This window comes from Notolepis coatsorum (genome assembly GCF_963971535.1).
Source record: "Notolepis coatsorum genome assembly, chromosome: 12".
Lineage (NCBI taxonomy): Eukaryota > Metazoa > Chordata > Actinopteri > Aulopiformes > Paralepididae > Notolepis > Notolepis coatsorum.
This window is the reverse complement of record NC_140176.1, coordinates 38,128,905-38,145,708: the sequence shown is the minus strand read 5'-3', so window position 1 is coordinate 38,145,708 and position 16,804 is coordinate 38,128,905. Positions and strand designations below refer to the sequence as shown.

Sequence of the window (16,804 nt, the reverse complement as noted above, 5' to 3'; positions counted from 1 at the left end):
TGCAGCTGGCCAAATTGTGATTGTCTGCTACTCTGGGCTGGGCCTCTGACTGTACTTCCGTATTTACCATGTATCATCTCGGAAGCTTGGTCGGAGCGTTCCATTATCGATCGTGATTAACTACAACTACAACATGGACCAAATCAAAGAAAGACTGGCCAACAACGTCTGAAAACATAGCCATTTGTACAACACAATGCAGCACAGCCACCTAGTGGTTTGGCCGTGTACTGCACTGCGCTGAACTGACGTGGAATTATATCGGTCTAGCTCCCACGCGCAAAATATTGGCGATAGCCGACGTTGGCAATAGGGTCCAGCTGCAGCTCCAATGTGGAGTGACGTCCCCTCTCCGCCAATCAGCGTGCGCGGTCTCTGTGGCTGCCACAGGCTTGCCCCATGAGAGGATCGCTCCGGAGCTGCAGCTGGACCCTACTCGACGCATATCTCTGCCTTTTAGACGTTAGAATGTTCGGTTCTCAAAATTCACACGAGAGACCTACACCTGAAAGGGTTCATAGAAGCAGCGGTAGTGGTGGGTGGGCCATAGGGAGGCGAAGTCCTTCCCCTTCCACTAACCAATCATGAGACCCTATTTCAAAAAAAGAATACATACGGTTGTCAACGGCGAGAGACAAATAATGTTTTGACCCCGCTTGAGTCGTGCCATGAATTACACATATAAAGTTTGTCAATTTAAAAGATAATTTTGCAGGTCAAGAAGGTTGATTGACTTGCAAGTTAGCTAACGTTAATTAACGCTATCGATAGCTTTTGATGTTATAACATAACGTTAGCTACAGTAGCTGACAATTGGATATTTTTTTCCCATGGTGGTCAGCGAAGGGGAGGGGTCTCCCTCTCTATACTGCAACCCCACCTATCAACATTAAACATCATTATTCAAATATTTTTTGGTTATCAATTTTAGAGATTGATGCAGTTGGATTTCCATGGTCACGTCAACGTGTCACAAGTTAAAGTCGCTAATGTTTTGTGTTCCTGTATCTATGATGCACTGGACGTGTCCGTACTGTAGACGGGGAAGGGGAAGAGGTAAGCCAGTCCAAACCCCTTCTGCTCTGCCAGCTGTTCAAACTTGGCCAACACAGGCTCTGACAGGACATCTACAGACCTGCCTGCATGTGGAGAGAAACAGAGAGGAAGATCTGGTGACTTCAGACGCCTTGGGACAAGGCTGGTGTGGTGGAAATAAACTCGCTTGGTACCATAGTATGGTTGTTATTTAGGTCAATAGGAGGTTTATTAGGTCAATAGGAGAATTGTCTTAGAGGGGACCCTGGCCGGGGGGGTCCCGTAATGAGTACCCCCAAGACACAGACTACGACTGGAAAACATGGCATTTGGGTATTGGGGATTAATCAAGGGAAATTTGGACTACACAGTATGTGTGGGGGGGAAACATATAATTGCTACCACAATGGCCATCCCTCGTAAGGCTTTAAGAAGCATTCCTACAAAAGGTATAGTTTTTAATGTCAATAAGAAGCAAGTTACAAACATCTCGTGGCAGGTACAATGCAAAAAAAGCATTCTCACCGTGAACACACCTTGTTTTAAATCAAGGCTAATCAAGAGCACCTGCATCAATTAACTCCTGACAAACAAGACGTGTCCAGTTACTGTTTTAAGGTTGGAAATTAATTATTGTGACACATGAATAATGAAATATAGACTAACCAGACAGCTTACAAACTTGCTCAAACTATTTTCAATTACATACAGACAAGGAGTCTCTCCTTCACACGACTGAATACAGTGTTCACTTTTCCCAATATGCTGTTCTCTCAACCAGACACTTGCCACATCAAGTATCAATATTTATTCAACGTTTTGTTCTTGTTTGTTCAGCGGTCTGGTTACTTAGCGCTATTAGCCTTCCTCCATTGAAACCAATGACAACTGTGAGCTGCAATGAACCAATGATATTACTTTCTTTTTTTGTAGTTTTTTTGTTCATTAATGCAACCCCACTTATAGATAGCTTGACCAGATAAGCCTGAAAAATACTAGAACTAGAATTCCAAATAAAATAAAAAGCTGCCGCTTTTATCTAAAGCGACTTACAAATTGTGAACAACAAATCAGCAGGAAGGGTACAACTCTGGCAGCTAGGTTCATAGATATATATAGAACACTAGATAGCTTACCCGCGCTGCCAGCCAATGGAGAGCGACGTTGTCGTAGGGCGGCCATCTTGCCCCAGGCAGCTCAACTACTGATAACATTAATGTCTATGGTTATGAGTATTTTTGTCTGTGCAGATCACTCACCCTCACTCAAGGCTGACTGGGGCAAGATGGCGGCGGTTCAGCGACGCTGGTGACTCCGCCTTAAATATCTATGGCTAGGTTACCCTTAGCTGCCAGAGGTGTACCCTTCCTGCTGACTTGTTGTTCGTCAAACAGTGTCGATCTCAAGTGTTACACTCTGAGTGCATACAGTAGTAGTATAAACATATTAGCATGATAGGTAGTAGTATAAGTATAGTAGCATAGTAGTAAGATACATAATAGTAAAATATTGTTTGAAGAAGTGTGTTTTTAGTAAACGGCTGAAGATTGGCCGGGTTTCAGCTGCCCTGACTGTGGTGGGAGGTTCGTTCCACCATTGTGGAGCGAGGACCGAGAATAGCCTGCTTCTCTTTGATGTCTAAGTAAAAAAAAAAAAATATATATATATATATATATATATATATATATATATATATATATATATATATATATATATATATATATATATATATATATATATATATATATATATATATATATATATATTCTCCATTAGATGGGTAGATGGAGGCTAATGAGAGAACCAGGCCCACCGTAGAGTTTCATGGTGATCTTTCCCAGTTTCTGGTAGTAGAGGACAGCATAGGACCTGTAGTCAGTCTCTCCAATCACTATATCTATATTCAGCTCAGGACGGAGACCTACAGGACACAATAATAGGACATGTTCGTGTGGTTAGACAGATTCAAGATTCATGATTCAAGATGGATGCAGGCAGAGTGGCCAAAATCAAAATGTGTTGCTCATATGTGACTCAGATCTGTTTTTTCATCACGGTGTGAACAGCACAAATCACATGCAATCTGATCTTTTCAATTCTGATTTGGGCCACTTTCATATGTCAGGTCTGATTTGTTTTAATTAGCTGGCCTCCACTGAATTCAATTTTTTTTTTTTTTTTTTGTCTTTTTTCCCCCTCCATTTTCCTCCGATTTTCTCCCATCCCATCCCAATGTTAGTCGTATGCCAATTCCCAGTCCCTTCCTGGTCGCTGCGCTTTACCCCCCACAGTCAGATCATTTGGGAGAGTGGAGGCTACCACGTGCTTCCTCCGACACACGTCCAGCCAATCACCGCTTCTTTTCACCTGGCAGCGCGGATTCTCATTGAGAGGGCGTAGCGTGTGGGAGGACCACACTATCCCCCTCACGTCCAATCCGCGCTTAGCAGGCGCCCCGACCGAACTGTAGGAGTCGCTGTTTACAACGACCCGGACCCACCCCGCCAGCTTCTCCCACCCTCTGATACAGCCAATTGTATCAGTGCAGACGGCCAGCCAAGCTGGTGACAACCCCGGAGCTGTGAGCTGGATTCGAACAGGCGAACCAAGCTCACAGCTCCGGGGCTGGTGACGAACGCAATCTCCGCTCGACCACCTAACCGCCCTCACTGAATTCAACTTGTAAATTAAACCATAAACTGTGACTTCTGTGTCCTCCATGTTCACGTCCATCATCGTTATTGTTCATTTGCGTATGTGGGTCAATTCAGAGTGTAAACAAAGTTGCAGATGAGGGTCTGTATGCCCTATTTTGTTATATTATACGTTACAATAAATATAGGCAATCAGGAATTTGAATCTGAATACATACTATGAGTAGGAGGAGTAACAGTATACACAAGGTTCAGTATACACAAAGTACCCTGACTGGCATGATATACGTCATACGCTGTAGTTCATGCAGGTTTTGGTGATTAAGAGTTAGATACACTTAGTAGTTAGACAGGTGTGTGTGTGTGTGTGTGTGTGTGTGTGTGTGTGTGTGTGTGTGTGTGTGTGTGTGTGTGTGTGTGTGTGTGTGTGTGTGTGTGTGTGTGTGTGTGTGTGTGTGTGTGTGTGTGTGTGTGTGTGTGTGTGTGTGTGTGTGTGTGTGTGTGTGTGTGTTGATTGAGGGCCGGCGGTCTTTTAGTGTATGACCTGTGACTCGTGACCCTGCCTGATTGCAGTCCTACGTGGACATAGATACATTCACGTTTGGACAGCACTCACCGTTCAGTATCAGGCGTCCTGGGGTAGGGGTCTGATTGTAGACCTGTAATATCTCCCAACACTGGTGGTTACTGGGAAGAGAAGATATGCCAGCATCTTACAGAAAGACAAAGAAACTGAAAACATGAACAGTGGTCCTTGCTATCTCCTTTACTACTAACTTGATACTGTGGACAAAGCATAAAACATCATTACCTCATATCTTTTGCTCAATATTTCCTAAGTACAAATGATTTGATCACGTTGAATGTTAGACAGGATGAGAAGCACGTTCAGTCATAGACTTATCCCCCCACAACGCACCACAAACCGCCTCAGCCAGTCCTTCAGTAGCCACCAGGCTCCACAACCGTGGGCACAGACTGCTGCCAATTGCTGGAAAACTAACACCTGGTGAATTTGAGAACTGTTAGGACTGTCTGACTCTCATAATAAACACTGCACAGACTCTAGTGAGTTACTACGGTTTGGACCATGTATACCATCATCACTATTACTACTGTCTATTACTACTGATTAAATCCTGCCACCCACTACTGTTCACTACTACTACTGTTATCACTATTATCATTACTATCATTACTACTATCACTATCAATAACATTATAGTAAAGATAAAAATAAGCAGTGTAAACAATATAATTAACTCTGAATTTGTGTGTGTATGTGTGTATTTATTATTGTCCTTTTTCTCCTCTAAATCTTTCTTTTGATTTGATTTGTGAAGCACTTAGTGAAAGGTGCTTATACGGCGGGCTTTGCGTTTTGGACTCAAACTAAGTGTCCTGATCTTTTTAGGGAACGTCTCCTACCCCTTTTTAGTTCCTCAGGGCAGCCTGCTGCACAGCTAAGTGCTCTCAACATTTATTTTGAAACAACCGCAAGTAAAAACAGCACAATGAGTGCTGTTCCACACCAACGTTTCTCTCTCTCTCTCTCTCTCTCTCTCTCTCTCTCTCTCTCTCTCTCTCTCTCTCTCTCTCTCTCTCTCTCTCTCTCTCTCTCTCTCTCTCTCTCTCTCTCTCTCTCTCTCTCTCTCTCTCGTGGATCGTGGATTATAGGAGAGGACAGCAGGAGACACACACACCACTGATGATAAACGGGGCTACCGTGGACAGGGTGAGCAGCTTCAAGTACCTGGGGGTCCACATCTCAGAGGACCTGACATGGTCAACACACATAGGCACAGTAGTAAAGAAGGCGAAACAGCGTCTCTACCACCTGAGACAGTTAAGGAAGTTCAGAGTATCGGGGAAGATACTCCAGTCCTTCTACTCAGGAGCTGTAGAGAGCATCCTGACCGGAAACATCACTGCCTGGTATGGAAACAGCACGGCACAGGACAAGAAGGCCCTACAGAAAGTGGTGCGCTCAGCCGAGCGTACCACGGGTATTGCACTACCCCCCCTGCAGGTTCTATACAACAAGAGGTGCAAATCCAGAGCCTGCAGGATAATGAAAGACCCTCACCACCCCAATAACAGCCTGTTTCAGCTGCTGAGGTCAGGCAGACGCCTGCAAATCTCAGCTACTAGGACAGAGCGGTTTAGGCTCAGCTTCTTCCCCCAGGCCATCAGAGCCATGAACAATGTACATTGAGTGCTCAGAACATTGAACTGTCCACACACAAGCACACATGAACACACACACGACACGCACACTGTGCACGCTCACACACGAGCAGCCACTTAACACTTTAACATGAGCGGGCACACACTCATGTCGCACACACGCACACTTATGGCCAAAGGAAAGGTCACTTTAAATTAGAATAACAGGAACAGTGTATTGCACTACCAAAGCTAACTAGCATGTCACACATGCGCTGTAAATAACTATGTACAGATACCGAGATGTCACTCCATGTTACCTGCTATCTGTTACTGCACAATGTTGTTTCTTCTTTTGATTCTATTATATGTACCACTGTATTGCACATCGTTGCGGGCAAGACCACCCGCATTTCATTGTATACCTGTATGCCGTGACAATTAAAACTCTTGACTTGACTTGACTTGACTTGACTCTCTCTCTCTCTCTCTCTCTCTCTCTCTCTCTCTCTCTCTCTCTTGGCAACAAAAGAGGGGAAGGAAGACAGAAGTCAGGGTGACCTGACCTGAAACCATGAAGTGACAGTGCTGGTGAGTGAATCTTGAATGATGACGTATATAGAAGGTATATATATATATAAGATAAGATAAAATATTGCTTTATTGATCCCCTTGGATAGTAGTCCCCAGGGCAATAGTAAAAATACATAAATATGGGCAATATAATTAGCTCTGAATATAAAAATATGAAGAAAAGAAACAGTGTAAACAAAGCTGCAGATGAGGGTCTGTATGCCGGTTATATCGGTTATATTATACCAGCTGTACCGGCTGGCATGGTACTGGATGGCCGCTATGTCTCAGCCAAGGTTGATTACTGGGGCATATGCCCATATTAGGGAATCCGAGGAGAGTCCCTGCAGAGCAGAGCCGTCAGGCCCAATGCAGCGCACCTGTGTCAGATCAAAGCCCAATGAGTCCCAGAGTTTGTCATATATATATGATCATTTATTATATTCTCAGAGAGAATGTGCAAATGTGCACCATCTGGTGGTAAATCAAGGTACTGACAAGGTGTGTGGTAGCGCTTGCCTGACCACATGAATGAATGAATGAATGAAAACTTTATTTAACAGATTGCAGAATGGGTACAATACAGTACGGCTCAATACATACAATTGTTAAGGGGATGCAGACCTGAGAAAGACGTTTGTCTTGTTTCCATCAGGGTCCCCCATTTTCAATTCATATAGACATTTATGACATACACAACATACATGACATTTATGGCATAGGGACATATAGGTATTTAGTACTGATACAGCAGTTCAAAGAGGCAGTTGTTTCAAACCTGAAAGTTGTATGTTGTTATGCATGTGCCATATGTCTGAATCCCCTTCACACCATACATAGGGGGGGGGGGGGGTGCATGATGAGAAGTAGGGTCTTCTTTTAATATATTACTGTATGTTTTTATTGTATTGTTTTACATTGTACGTTTTTATTGTATTGTTTTACATTGTATGTATTTATTGTATTGTTTTTATTGTATGTTTTTATTGTATTGTTTTATATTGTATGTACAATATAAATATTGTATGGGGTGACAGTGGCTCAAGAGGTAGAGCAGTCGTCTGGCAATCCGGAGGTTCCCGGTTCGATTCCCGGTCCTCCCGGGCAGTGTGCTGATGTGTCCTTGAGCAAGACACTTAACCCCTAATTGCTCCCGATGAGCAGGTTGGCACCTTGCATGGTTGCCTCCGCCATCGGTGTGTGAATGTGTGAATGGGTAAAATGTGAGTAACAAATTGTAAAGCGCCTTGGATAAAAGCGCTATATAAAAAAGCAGTCATTTACAAGGGACTGGAGATGTAAAATAGCAAAAGCTACAATCTAGTGCAATGCATCTTTTCTCTTCGTTTTTATTTTCTACATTGTCCCTGAAATAAACTCCTATAATAATAGGTCCAGGGGCGTGCACAGAACATTTGGGGGGCCGGGGCTCAAGCTACAAAAAGGGCACTTAACCAACCAACACCCAGTGCTCATATTATAATTTTATTTGGATGGGCACTTGGGGCAAAGTGGCAGGGGCTCTAGCCTCCCTTCGGCACTATCTGTGCACGCCACTGCATATTTCCCCGTTAGCTAGCATGGCATATTAATATCATCATAAGCCTTGGAAATTCATCTCTACTATACGCTCTTATCAAACAGCCAGATGAGGAGGAGTCACTTTAGATCTGTACATTCTACTGTATGCTGTAAATTTAGTGGGTTTAGATTACCCTAACTCTTGTGGCGGTATCGTTCAAAACATGAAAACTGTGCTCTCACATTGTGTCGGGTGCATAAACAATGTTTCATTTAGAAGGGGGTGAAGCTTGTGAACTGGTCTGCACCGACAGGCAATTGACCTGTCTCAAGCTCGCCTGAGAGTCTGAGAGTTGGGAAAGCCTGCTGTGCAGGATAATCTACCTGAGCTATGGTTTCCAATGTTTGTTTTCTTTGTTCTGATGTTGTGACATTTTGGGAAAGGCGAGATAGAATGGGACCCAGGGTTATCATCACAGAGCAAAGATCAGCTAGTTTTACTGTGAGATATTGAACTATGTACTCAGGTCTACGGCAGATGATGCTGTTTGTTTTATTAAGATTAACGTCCAGTCTTCTCATAATGTGCCCGAAATGCACTCGAAGACAGAAAAGCAGACTTACTCACAGAACAACACTAGACAGGTCAGCACGGGTCATCTTGACCTTCCAAAGCCAACAACAAATCACATCATTTAGAGCCTCCAGCCAGTGGAGCTCATTGCCTACACACGTTAAAATACACCAGAGGCAAATACCTATTCACTCAAATCACTCAAATGTTTTAACTAATGAGAGAGACCACACAACAGAATAAATGAGAGAGACCATAACACAAACGAATGAGAGAGACCACACAACAGGAACTAATGAGAGAGACCACACAACAGGTACTAATGAGAGAGACCACACAACAGGTACTAATGAGAGACCACACAACAGGTACTAATGAGAGAGACCACACAACAGGTACTAATGAGAGACCACACAACAGGTACTAATGAGAGAGACCACACAACAGGTACTAATGAGAGAGACCACACAACAGGTACTAATGAGAGAGACCACACAACAGGTACTAATGAGAGAGACCACACAACAGGTACTAATGAGAGAGACCACACAACAGGTACTAATGAGAGAGACCACACAACAGGAACTAATGAGAGAGACCACACAACAGGTACTAATGAGGGAGACCACACAACAGGTACTAATGAGAGACCACACAACAGGTACTAATGAGAGAGACCACACAACAGGTACTAATGAGAGACCACACAACAGGTACTAATGAGAGAGACCACACAACAGGTACTAATGAGAGAGACCACACAACAGGTACTAATGAGAGACCACACAACAGGAACTAATGAGAGAGACCACACAACAGGTACTAATGAGAGAGACCACACAACAGGTACTAATGAGAGAGACCACACAACAGGTACTAATGAGAGAGACCACACAACAGGTACTAATGAGAGACCACACAACAGGTACTAATGAGAGAGACCACACAACAGGTACTAATGAGAGAGACCACACAACAGGTACTAATGAGAGAGACCACACAACAGGTACTAATGAGAGAGACCACACAACAGGTACTAATGAGAGAGACCACACAACAGGAACTAATGAGAGAGACCACACAACAGGTACTAATGAGAGAGACCACACAACAGGTACTAATGAGAGAGACCACACAACAGGTACTAATGAGAAAGACCACACAACAGGAACTAATGAGAGAGACCACACAACAGGTACTAATGAGAGAGACCACACAACAGGTACTAATGAGAGACCACACAACAGGTACTAATGAGAGAGACCACACAACAGGTACTAATGAGAGAGACCACACAACAGGTACTAATGAGAGAGACCACACAACAGGTACTAATGAGAGAGACCACACAACAGGTACTAATGAGAGAGACCACACAACAGGAACTAATGAGAGAGACCACACAACAGGAACTAATGAGAGAGACCACACAACAGGAACTAATGAGAGAGACCACACAACAGGTACTAATGAGAGACCACACAACAGGTACTAATGAGAGAGACCACACAACAGGTACTAATGAGAGAGACCACACAACAGGTATGAATGAGAGAGACCACACAACAGGAACTAATGAGAGAGACCACACAACAGGTACTAATGAGAGAGACCACACAACAGGTACTAATGAGAGAGACCACACAACAGGTATGAATGAGAGAGACCACACAACAGGAACTAATGAGAGAGACCACACAACAGGAACTAATGAGAGAGACCACACAACAGGAACTAATGAGAGAGACCACACAACAGGAACTAATGAGAGAGACCACACAACAGGTACTAATGAGAGACCACACAACAGGTACTAATGAGAGAGACCACACAACAGGTACTAATGAGAGAGACCACACAACATGTACTAATGAGAGACCACACAACAGGTACTAATGAGAGAGACCACACAACAGGTACTAATGAGAGAGACCACACAACAGGAACTAATGAGAGAGACCACACAACAGGAACTAATGAGAGAGACCACACAACAGGAACTAATGAGAGAGACCACACAATAGTATACCGAGAAATATAACTATGGTAAGGAACACATTTATGTTTAAAAAAAAATCACAAATTGTGCTCAGGAATAATGAGATACATTTTGGTCATTGACTTATTATGGAAATTGGTTAAAATCATATAAACGATTTTATCTGTTTTGTTCTTATGGACCAATTATGGAATATGTATTCTATGGTTGGAGAATTGTGACATTTGACTTGCAAACAACGAGAGGGCCTACCTGGGAGAGGTAGAGAACCTGGCGCTGTGGTGCCGGGAGAACAGTCTCTCCCTGAACGTTAGCAAAACGAAAGAGATGATTGTGGACTTTAGGAGGTCGGGGGCCATGCAGGGACTACAGCCCCCTCAGCATCTACGGGGCATCGGTTGAGAGAGTGAACAGTTTAAATTTTTTTTCTCATAATCAGGTATTTTTAATGATAATTTTTACATTATTACATCATTATTGTTATTGTTATTATTAACAATATTATTATGATGGTTGTATCAACCCTAAATCTGAGTTGGGGCGGGGGTGCAATGCAGACAAACAGTTTTGCTTTACTGAGCTCCGTTATCTGGGGGCTGTAGTTGGTCACTTTAAGCTGCACACCGGAGCATCTTTTAATCCAGCTGTTTGCTGTTCTCTGATATTTTCTGACATTTCGTTGATGCGTCGCTCGACACTTCAAGCTGACATGGGGATATCTTTTATCCTTGATTTGATTGTCTCTTTGTTTGGCAAGCCTTCAAACAAAACATCTGAGCTACAGAGAAAAGCCTCCTTGATATACTCGCCATCAGTGAATGGCTTTCCACATTTCACAATGCAATGAGCAATGCGATAGCTTGCTTCAGTTGCGTGGTTTTTAGCAGTCGTGAACACTTTGAGGGTGCTGGCTTGCTTTCCATACCTGGCCACGGCACGTTTAATCGATTCTGCCTTATCCGCCTGATCTTTGAAACTTTTTTGATGCTTCGTCTCAAAATGGCGTTTCACACCTGACGTTCTGCAAACTACATTTTCTAAACATAAAGTACACACAGCACGGTCCTTCTGACACACAAACCCGTAGTCGTCTGTCCACGAGGGCTGGAATGCCCGAATTTCCTTTGCTTTAACTTTCTTAGCGGGGGTTGCCATCATGAAAGACGGCACATACAGAATGCAACCGCAGCACTGTGTGATTACCTGGGAACTGTGCGCGGGAGGCCAGCTAACTGCTGACAGCTGAGCACCATGGGAACAGCTGTATAGCTGTCATAGGGGTGTGCAAAACAGTCGACTTGCAGGCACGCATGCCTAGGGTTGCCTACCCCTGATCTAGAGTGACGTAAAAGCTGCATGAATTCTGATATGACTGTTCAGACTGAGGTCGCATTGCAGGAAATCAGACCTGTATCTGATTTGGGACCACAATATGAAAGTGACCAAATCCTAATTGAAAAGATCAGATTCTGTTCACACTGTCACACTGTTCACACAGATTTGGGCAACTTTTGCCTGCAGTTTGAATGTAACCTTAGTCTATAGGCTACTCTATACGTCTCTGGTTTTTGGCTTTGGGAGCTAGTAGCTCATGTTGGATATTGATTCAACTTTCCTAGGCCATCCAAACAACATGTTGGGATTCTTAATTTGGGTGGTGTTCCCCTTTAACCCTTTAACCATTAAGAAAATACGTTTATGAGTGGAGTGGGACTTTAAAGCCTACAATACCACTTTACAGCATCAGAACACAAAAATAGCCTGTGGGTTACAGACTATTCTGCAACACGTTTCAAGTTAGAATTCTTCCTCAGACAGCAGTGGCATGCTGGTGTCCTGTCAGATATACAGTATGGCTTACAGTATGGCTCTCTTTAAAAAAATTCCTAATTTCTGTTGTAAGTCAATATTCTGTGCGGGAGGGGTCTGATCTAGGATGTTGACCTTTGGCTTCTTCCTGGGTCTTTTCTGGGGTCGTGGTCGACTCTTGGCGCCCCCCACGGCCTCCGCAGACCCCCACAGACACACACCTACTGTATCATCACCACCACTGTCATCCAACGCCACACTCCAGCCATACTGGAGCAGGTGTCACAGAATCAACCCTCCAACTATAGAATCTTCTTCTTCCTCTTCTTTTCAGAGTGCCGACGCTTTTGGTCTGAATTATTCACGCACAACCACACACACACACACATACAGTACATACATAGAGGGTAATGACCTGTTGGGTTGCCTATTAATGGGTTACTGGCATCAACGTGGGTCAACAGATGCAGTGTGCGTGTCTGACCCAGAGAGGGCGACATTTACCTTCCCAACCACGTGAAAATGAACTGGCCTTTTGATTAACTATGTCAGAGTTGGTTGCAAATCACTGGGACTATCCTCCATGGTGGTGGTTCTCACAGTGGAGTCAGGGGTTAATAGTAATTCATTAATTTCACTAATATATTAATTGATTTCACTAATATATTCTGCACTAGAAGTTAATACAGTGAGAGTGTATGAGAGTGACTATTCTGCTCTCTCCTCTGTTATCTCTCTACCTACAGTGTAGACAGTTATGGATTTCTGGATTAAATAATATGTGACATCAAATATCTTGTCAGATGGGGGTCACTAGGACAAGATCTCATTTCATTTCACTTCAAACCTTTATTTACAGGTGAAATGAGGTTTCCCTCATTTACAGTCACGTCAAGTGTACATACAGAAATAAGAAAAGAAAAAGAGCATATCAAATCACACAGCATATCAAATCATAACAAAGAGACAACAAGAGGTGCAAAGAGCAAGGATAATAAATAGATTAAAACACGTACAAGTTGATTGACAAAGGTCAATCAAGCAAACAAGCTAGAACGTCCCAGGCGGTCATGTAGTAAATTCTTCAGGCAAAGCCGTTGCAGTGACTTAAACAAGGAAATATTGTGCACTTCATACGTTTCTATAATTGTTTTGTCGAGACCAGAAAGCCTGTAGCCTGTACTTCCTGTACTTCCGTTTACACACTTTAGGAGGCATATCTTTACCAGCCTACTACCTGTGCGAGCTGCTGCGCTAAAAAAGTATGACGGGGCTCTATGGAGAAACCATGGCACTCCCCTGACTAAAAGTTGTTTCAAACTAAAACGGCTGCATGTAATTGATGCACGCGCACAGACATATACAGCGAACAGGTCTATACTCAAGTTGTTTAACATGAATACGTTGGTGTCTAAATATTGTGGCATTTTACCATAAGCCTCACAGCTAGTGGGCGTTTTTGCTGTATGGTGAAATTAGTATATATGCAGTCTGAGGAAATGTAGGCACATCCAAAACCATTCCACAGGTGCAGCAGGATACTGATGTTGATGCTGCCTCAAAAAGAATATCCACACCCACCCCCCACCCCACCCACCCAACCACCTCCAATGTACAGCCCCCCCCCCCCCCCCCACACCACCTACCCAACCTCCCCCAATGTACAGTTTTTACATCAAATGTATATACTATCTTTTCTGGACCCTTTTTGTATCACAAACAGTACTGTATTTGCAAATCTGGTATGTCATAAATGTATAGATGTAGCAGTACTGTCTATCTGTATGTCATGTATGTCATATATGTTTTGATGAATTGAAAATGGGGGACCCTGACGTAAACAAGACGATAGTCTTTCTCTGGTCTGCATCCCCTTAAAAATTGTGTGTATTGAGCTGTACTGTATTGTACCCATTCTGCAATCTGTTAATAAAGTTTTCAATCAATCAATCAATCAATCAATCAATCAATCAATCAACACTCTGTATATTACACTCCCATAGTGGTTTTAATCACAACGTTTCCACCTGAAAGGGCTTCGTCAGGTTCACCAAACATGTGAGGGGGTGGAGGTCCATCAGTCATCAATCAGAACAGCAATCATGCAATCATACAATTATACACAAATATATACATTTAGGAGATTGGAAACCTTCCAATCAGGGCTACCAATCAGGGCTCACATTATAAAATAGTATTCTATTATAACAAACGTTCAGAAAAGTAAATATTTAGTTCATGATGCACAATGAGCACCATATCACATTGAATGAGTAGAGTATTAGTAGATGGGTAGGCACTTTTTCTCCTTATTTTCTATTTTTCTCCCATCCCAATTTCGTATCGCCAATTCTCCCCTTCAATTCTCCCCTCCCCTGTCTTGAACGTTGCTAGACTATGCCTCCCACTGGTCGGCCGTAGGGAGGATAGAAGCCTTGCATCACGTGTCCCCTCCGGTAGACGAGGAGGCAGCCTGTCACATCTTTTCACCTGCCAGCGCGGACTCTCATTGGCGAGGTGTAACGTGTGGGAGGCTCACACTACACCGACCTGTAAGAGTCGCTGTCCACAACATCCAGATTACCACCCATCGACTTCCACCCGCTAACTCTGCCAATGAGTTAGTATGACTGCCGGCCCAAGCCGGAGGCAACGCTGACAGCCGGAGTCGAACCCGGTGTATCTTGCGTTGGTGACGAGTGTAATGTCCGCTGCGCCACCGAGCCGCCCCGAGTTCCTCCCTTTTTAAAGAGCCTGGATTATGGATTATTTCCCAGTTTAATGTTTTCATTTGTGTGGTTTATTTACAGACATTTGCATGTTTTTGTGGTCATAAATGTCTCTCAGCAGTCAGGCCCTGTCAGCCTCAAACAGGCAGTTTAGAATCCTGTCTCTTTAAATGAATAATGAGCTGCTTCTCCCCTGCGCTGCTGGACTTCCTGGTTCACGAAATTCAGATCAAACTGTAAAACTAGGCGTTTCAGATCAGGATCCAGCATATCTTATTCATCGCTTAAACTGTTGTCAGAAACATATTTTGGTAAACCGTGTAGGTGGAAAAAGAGAAGAATGAACAACAATAAACATCAATAGACATAATGCAAAGAGTAAACTATTGTGTTACATAGTGACATATGTAACGGGAGAAAAGGCTGAAAACGAGGCACTCTAGCAAGAAAGTATGTCATAAATGTATAGATGTAGCAGTGCTGTCTATCTGTATGTCGTGTGTGTCATATATGTTATGATGAATTGAAAATGGGGGACCATGATGTAAACAAGACGAAAGTCTTTCTTTGGTCTGCATCCCCTTAACAATTGTGTGTATTGAGCTGTACTGTATTGTACCCATTCTGCAATCTGTTAATAAAGTTTTCAATCAATCAATCAATCAATCAAAGACTGGACTACAAAGGAGGAATTTGAAGCAGTTCAGGACCAGTGAGTTCTATCAGAGAATAACTCCCTTAGACATGGACTTTGACGTGGATTGTGTAATTCTGCAGACGCATTCGAGGTTTTAAAGTACAAGCACCTCCAGCTATACAACACACTAAAGGTTTGTACTTCATTTTGTACTTTAGGTTGTACTTTAGTTTGTATTGTATATTTTCTATAGTGTTTGGACTTTATTCTTTTTGACCTTTTTTACTGTATGAAGCACATTCTCAGGGGGCTCATACAGAACCAAGCATTTCACTGTAATGTATGTACTTTATACGTGACAAATAAAAACAAACTTGAACTTGAGGTCAGGGGGAAACAGAAATAGCATAATGTGGCCTCTTTACTTTCAGTCAAGAATCAGAATTTATTTGAACCTTTTTCTGATCTAAGGACACGTGAAAAATCTCAACTTAATTAGTTTTTATGATAACAATACCATATGAAAAGTGTGATCTGATTTGTGATCTGTGTAAGTGTAGACGTGAGTCTATTTGGAGCTTGAGTTTGGTTCTGGGTGAGCTTCTCTCCTGTCTGTATCGGGGGTACAAAGTATGGGCTCAATTCATTCAATCATTTATTCATTAACTCCTGAGGGAATGTGCTTTAAAATACCCGATATGAAGGTATAATACCACCATGGTTTTACTATACCGCCATCCAAGATATGAATAGTAAAATTATAGATGTATTTTTTAAGTTTATTTAAACATTGTTCCATGCAGCAGTATTATAAAGATTTGGGGATAAAAACTGGATTAAAATATACCCTTTTTAATGAAAAAACACCATCACAATTGTATTACAAAAGAAGGACATTAAAAATATGCCAATCACTGCCATTTGCGTGGGAGAAAACAAATACTGTAAAAATATCACAATATGTTTTAACCATATCGCCCCCAGCCGTAGTGTGAAGAGGTTGAATTGAAAGTGGACCTGTGTTCTGAAAGGTTCTGAACGGTTCTGAATGGTTCTGAACGGTTCTGAACGGTACTGAATGGTTCTGATGGGTCCGGGTGCTTCTTG

The 16,804-nt window shown here is 42.8% G+C and overlaps 1 protein-coding gene across 1 annotated transcript; it reads right to left on the bottom strand.

Annotated features, from left to right (window-relative positions):
* Positions 1-1,008: 1,008 nt before the first annotated feature.
* c8g (complement component 8, gamma polypeptide) lies at positions 1,009-16,416 on the bottom strand (the record flags this gene model as incomplete). Its single annotated transcript, XM_084325810.1, has 5 exons — positions 1,009-1,139; positions 2,849-2,956; positions 4,306-4,376; positions 12,384-12,601; positions 16,411-16,416. 5 exons carry the CDS (start codon positions 16,414-16,416, stop codon positions 1,009-1,011), a joined length of 534 nt encoding a protein of 177 aa, XP_084181936.1.
* Positions 16,417-16,804: the final 388 nt, after the last annotated feature.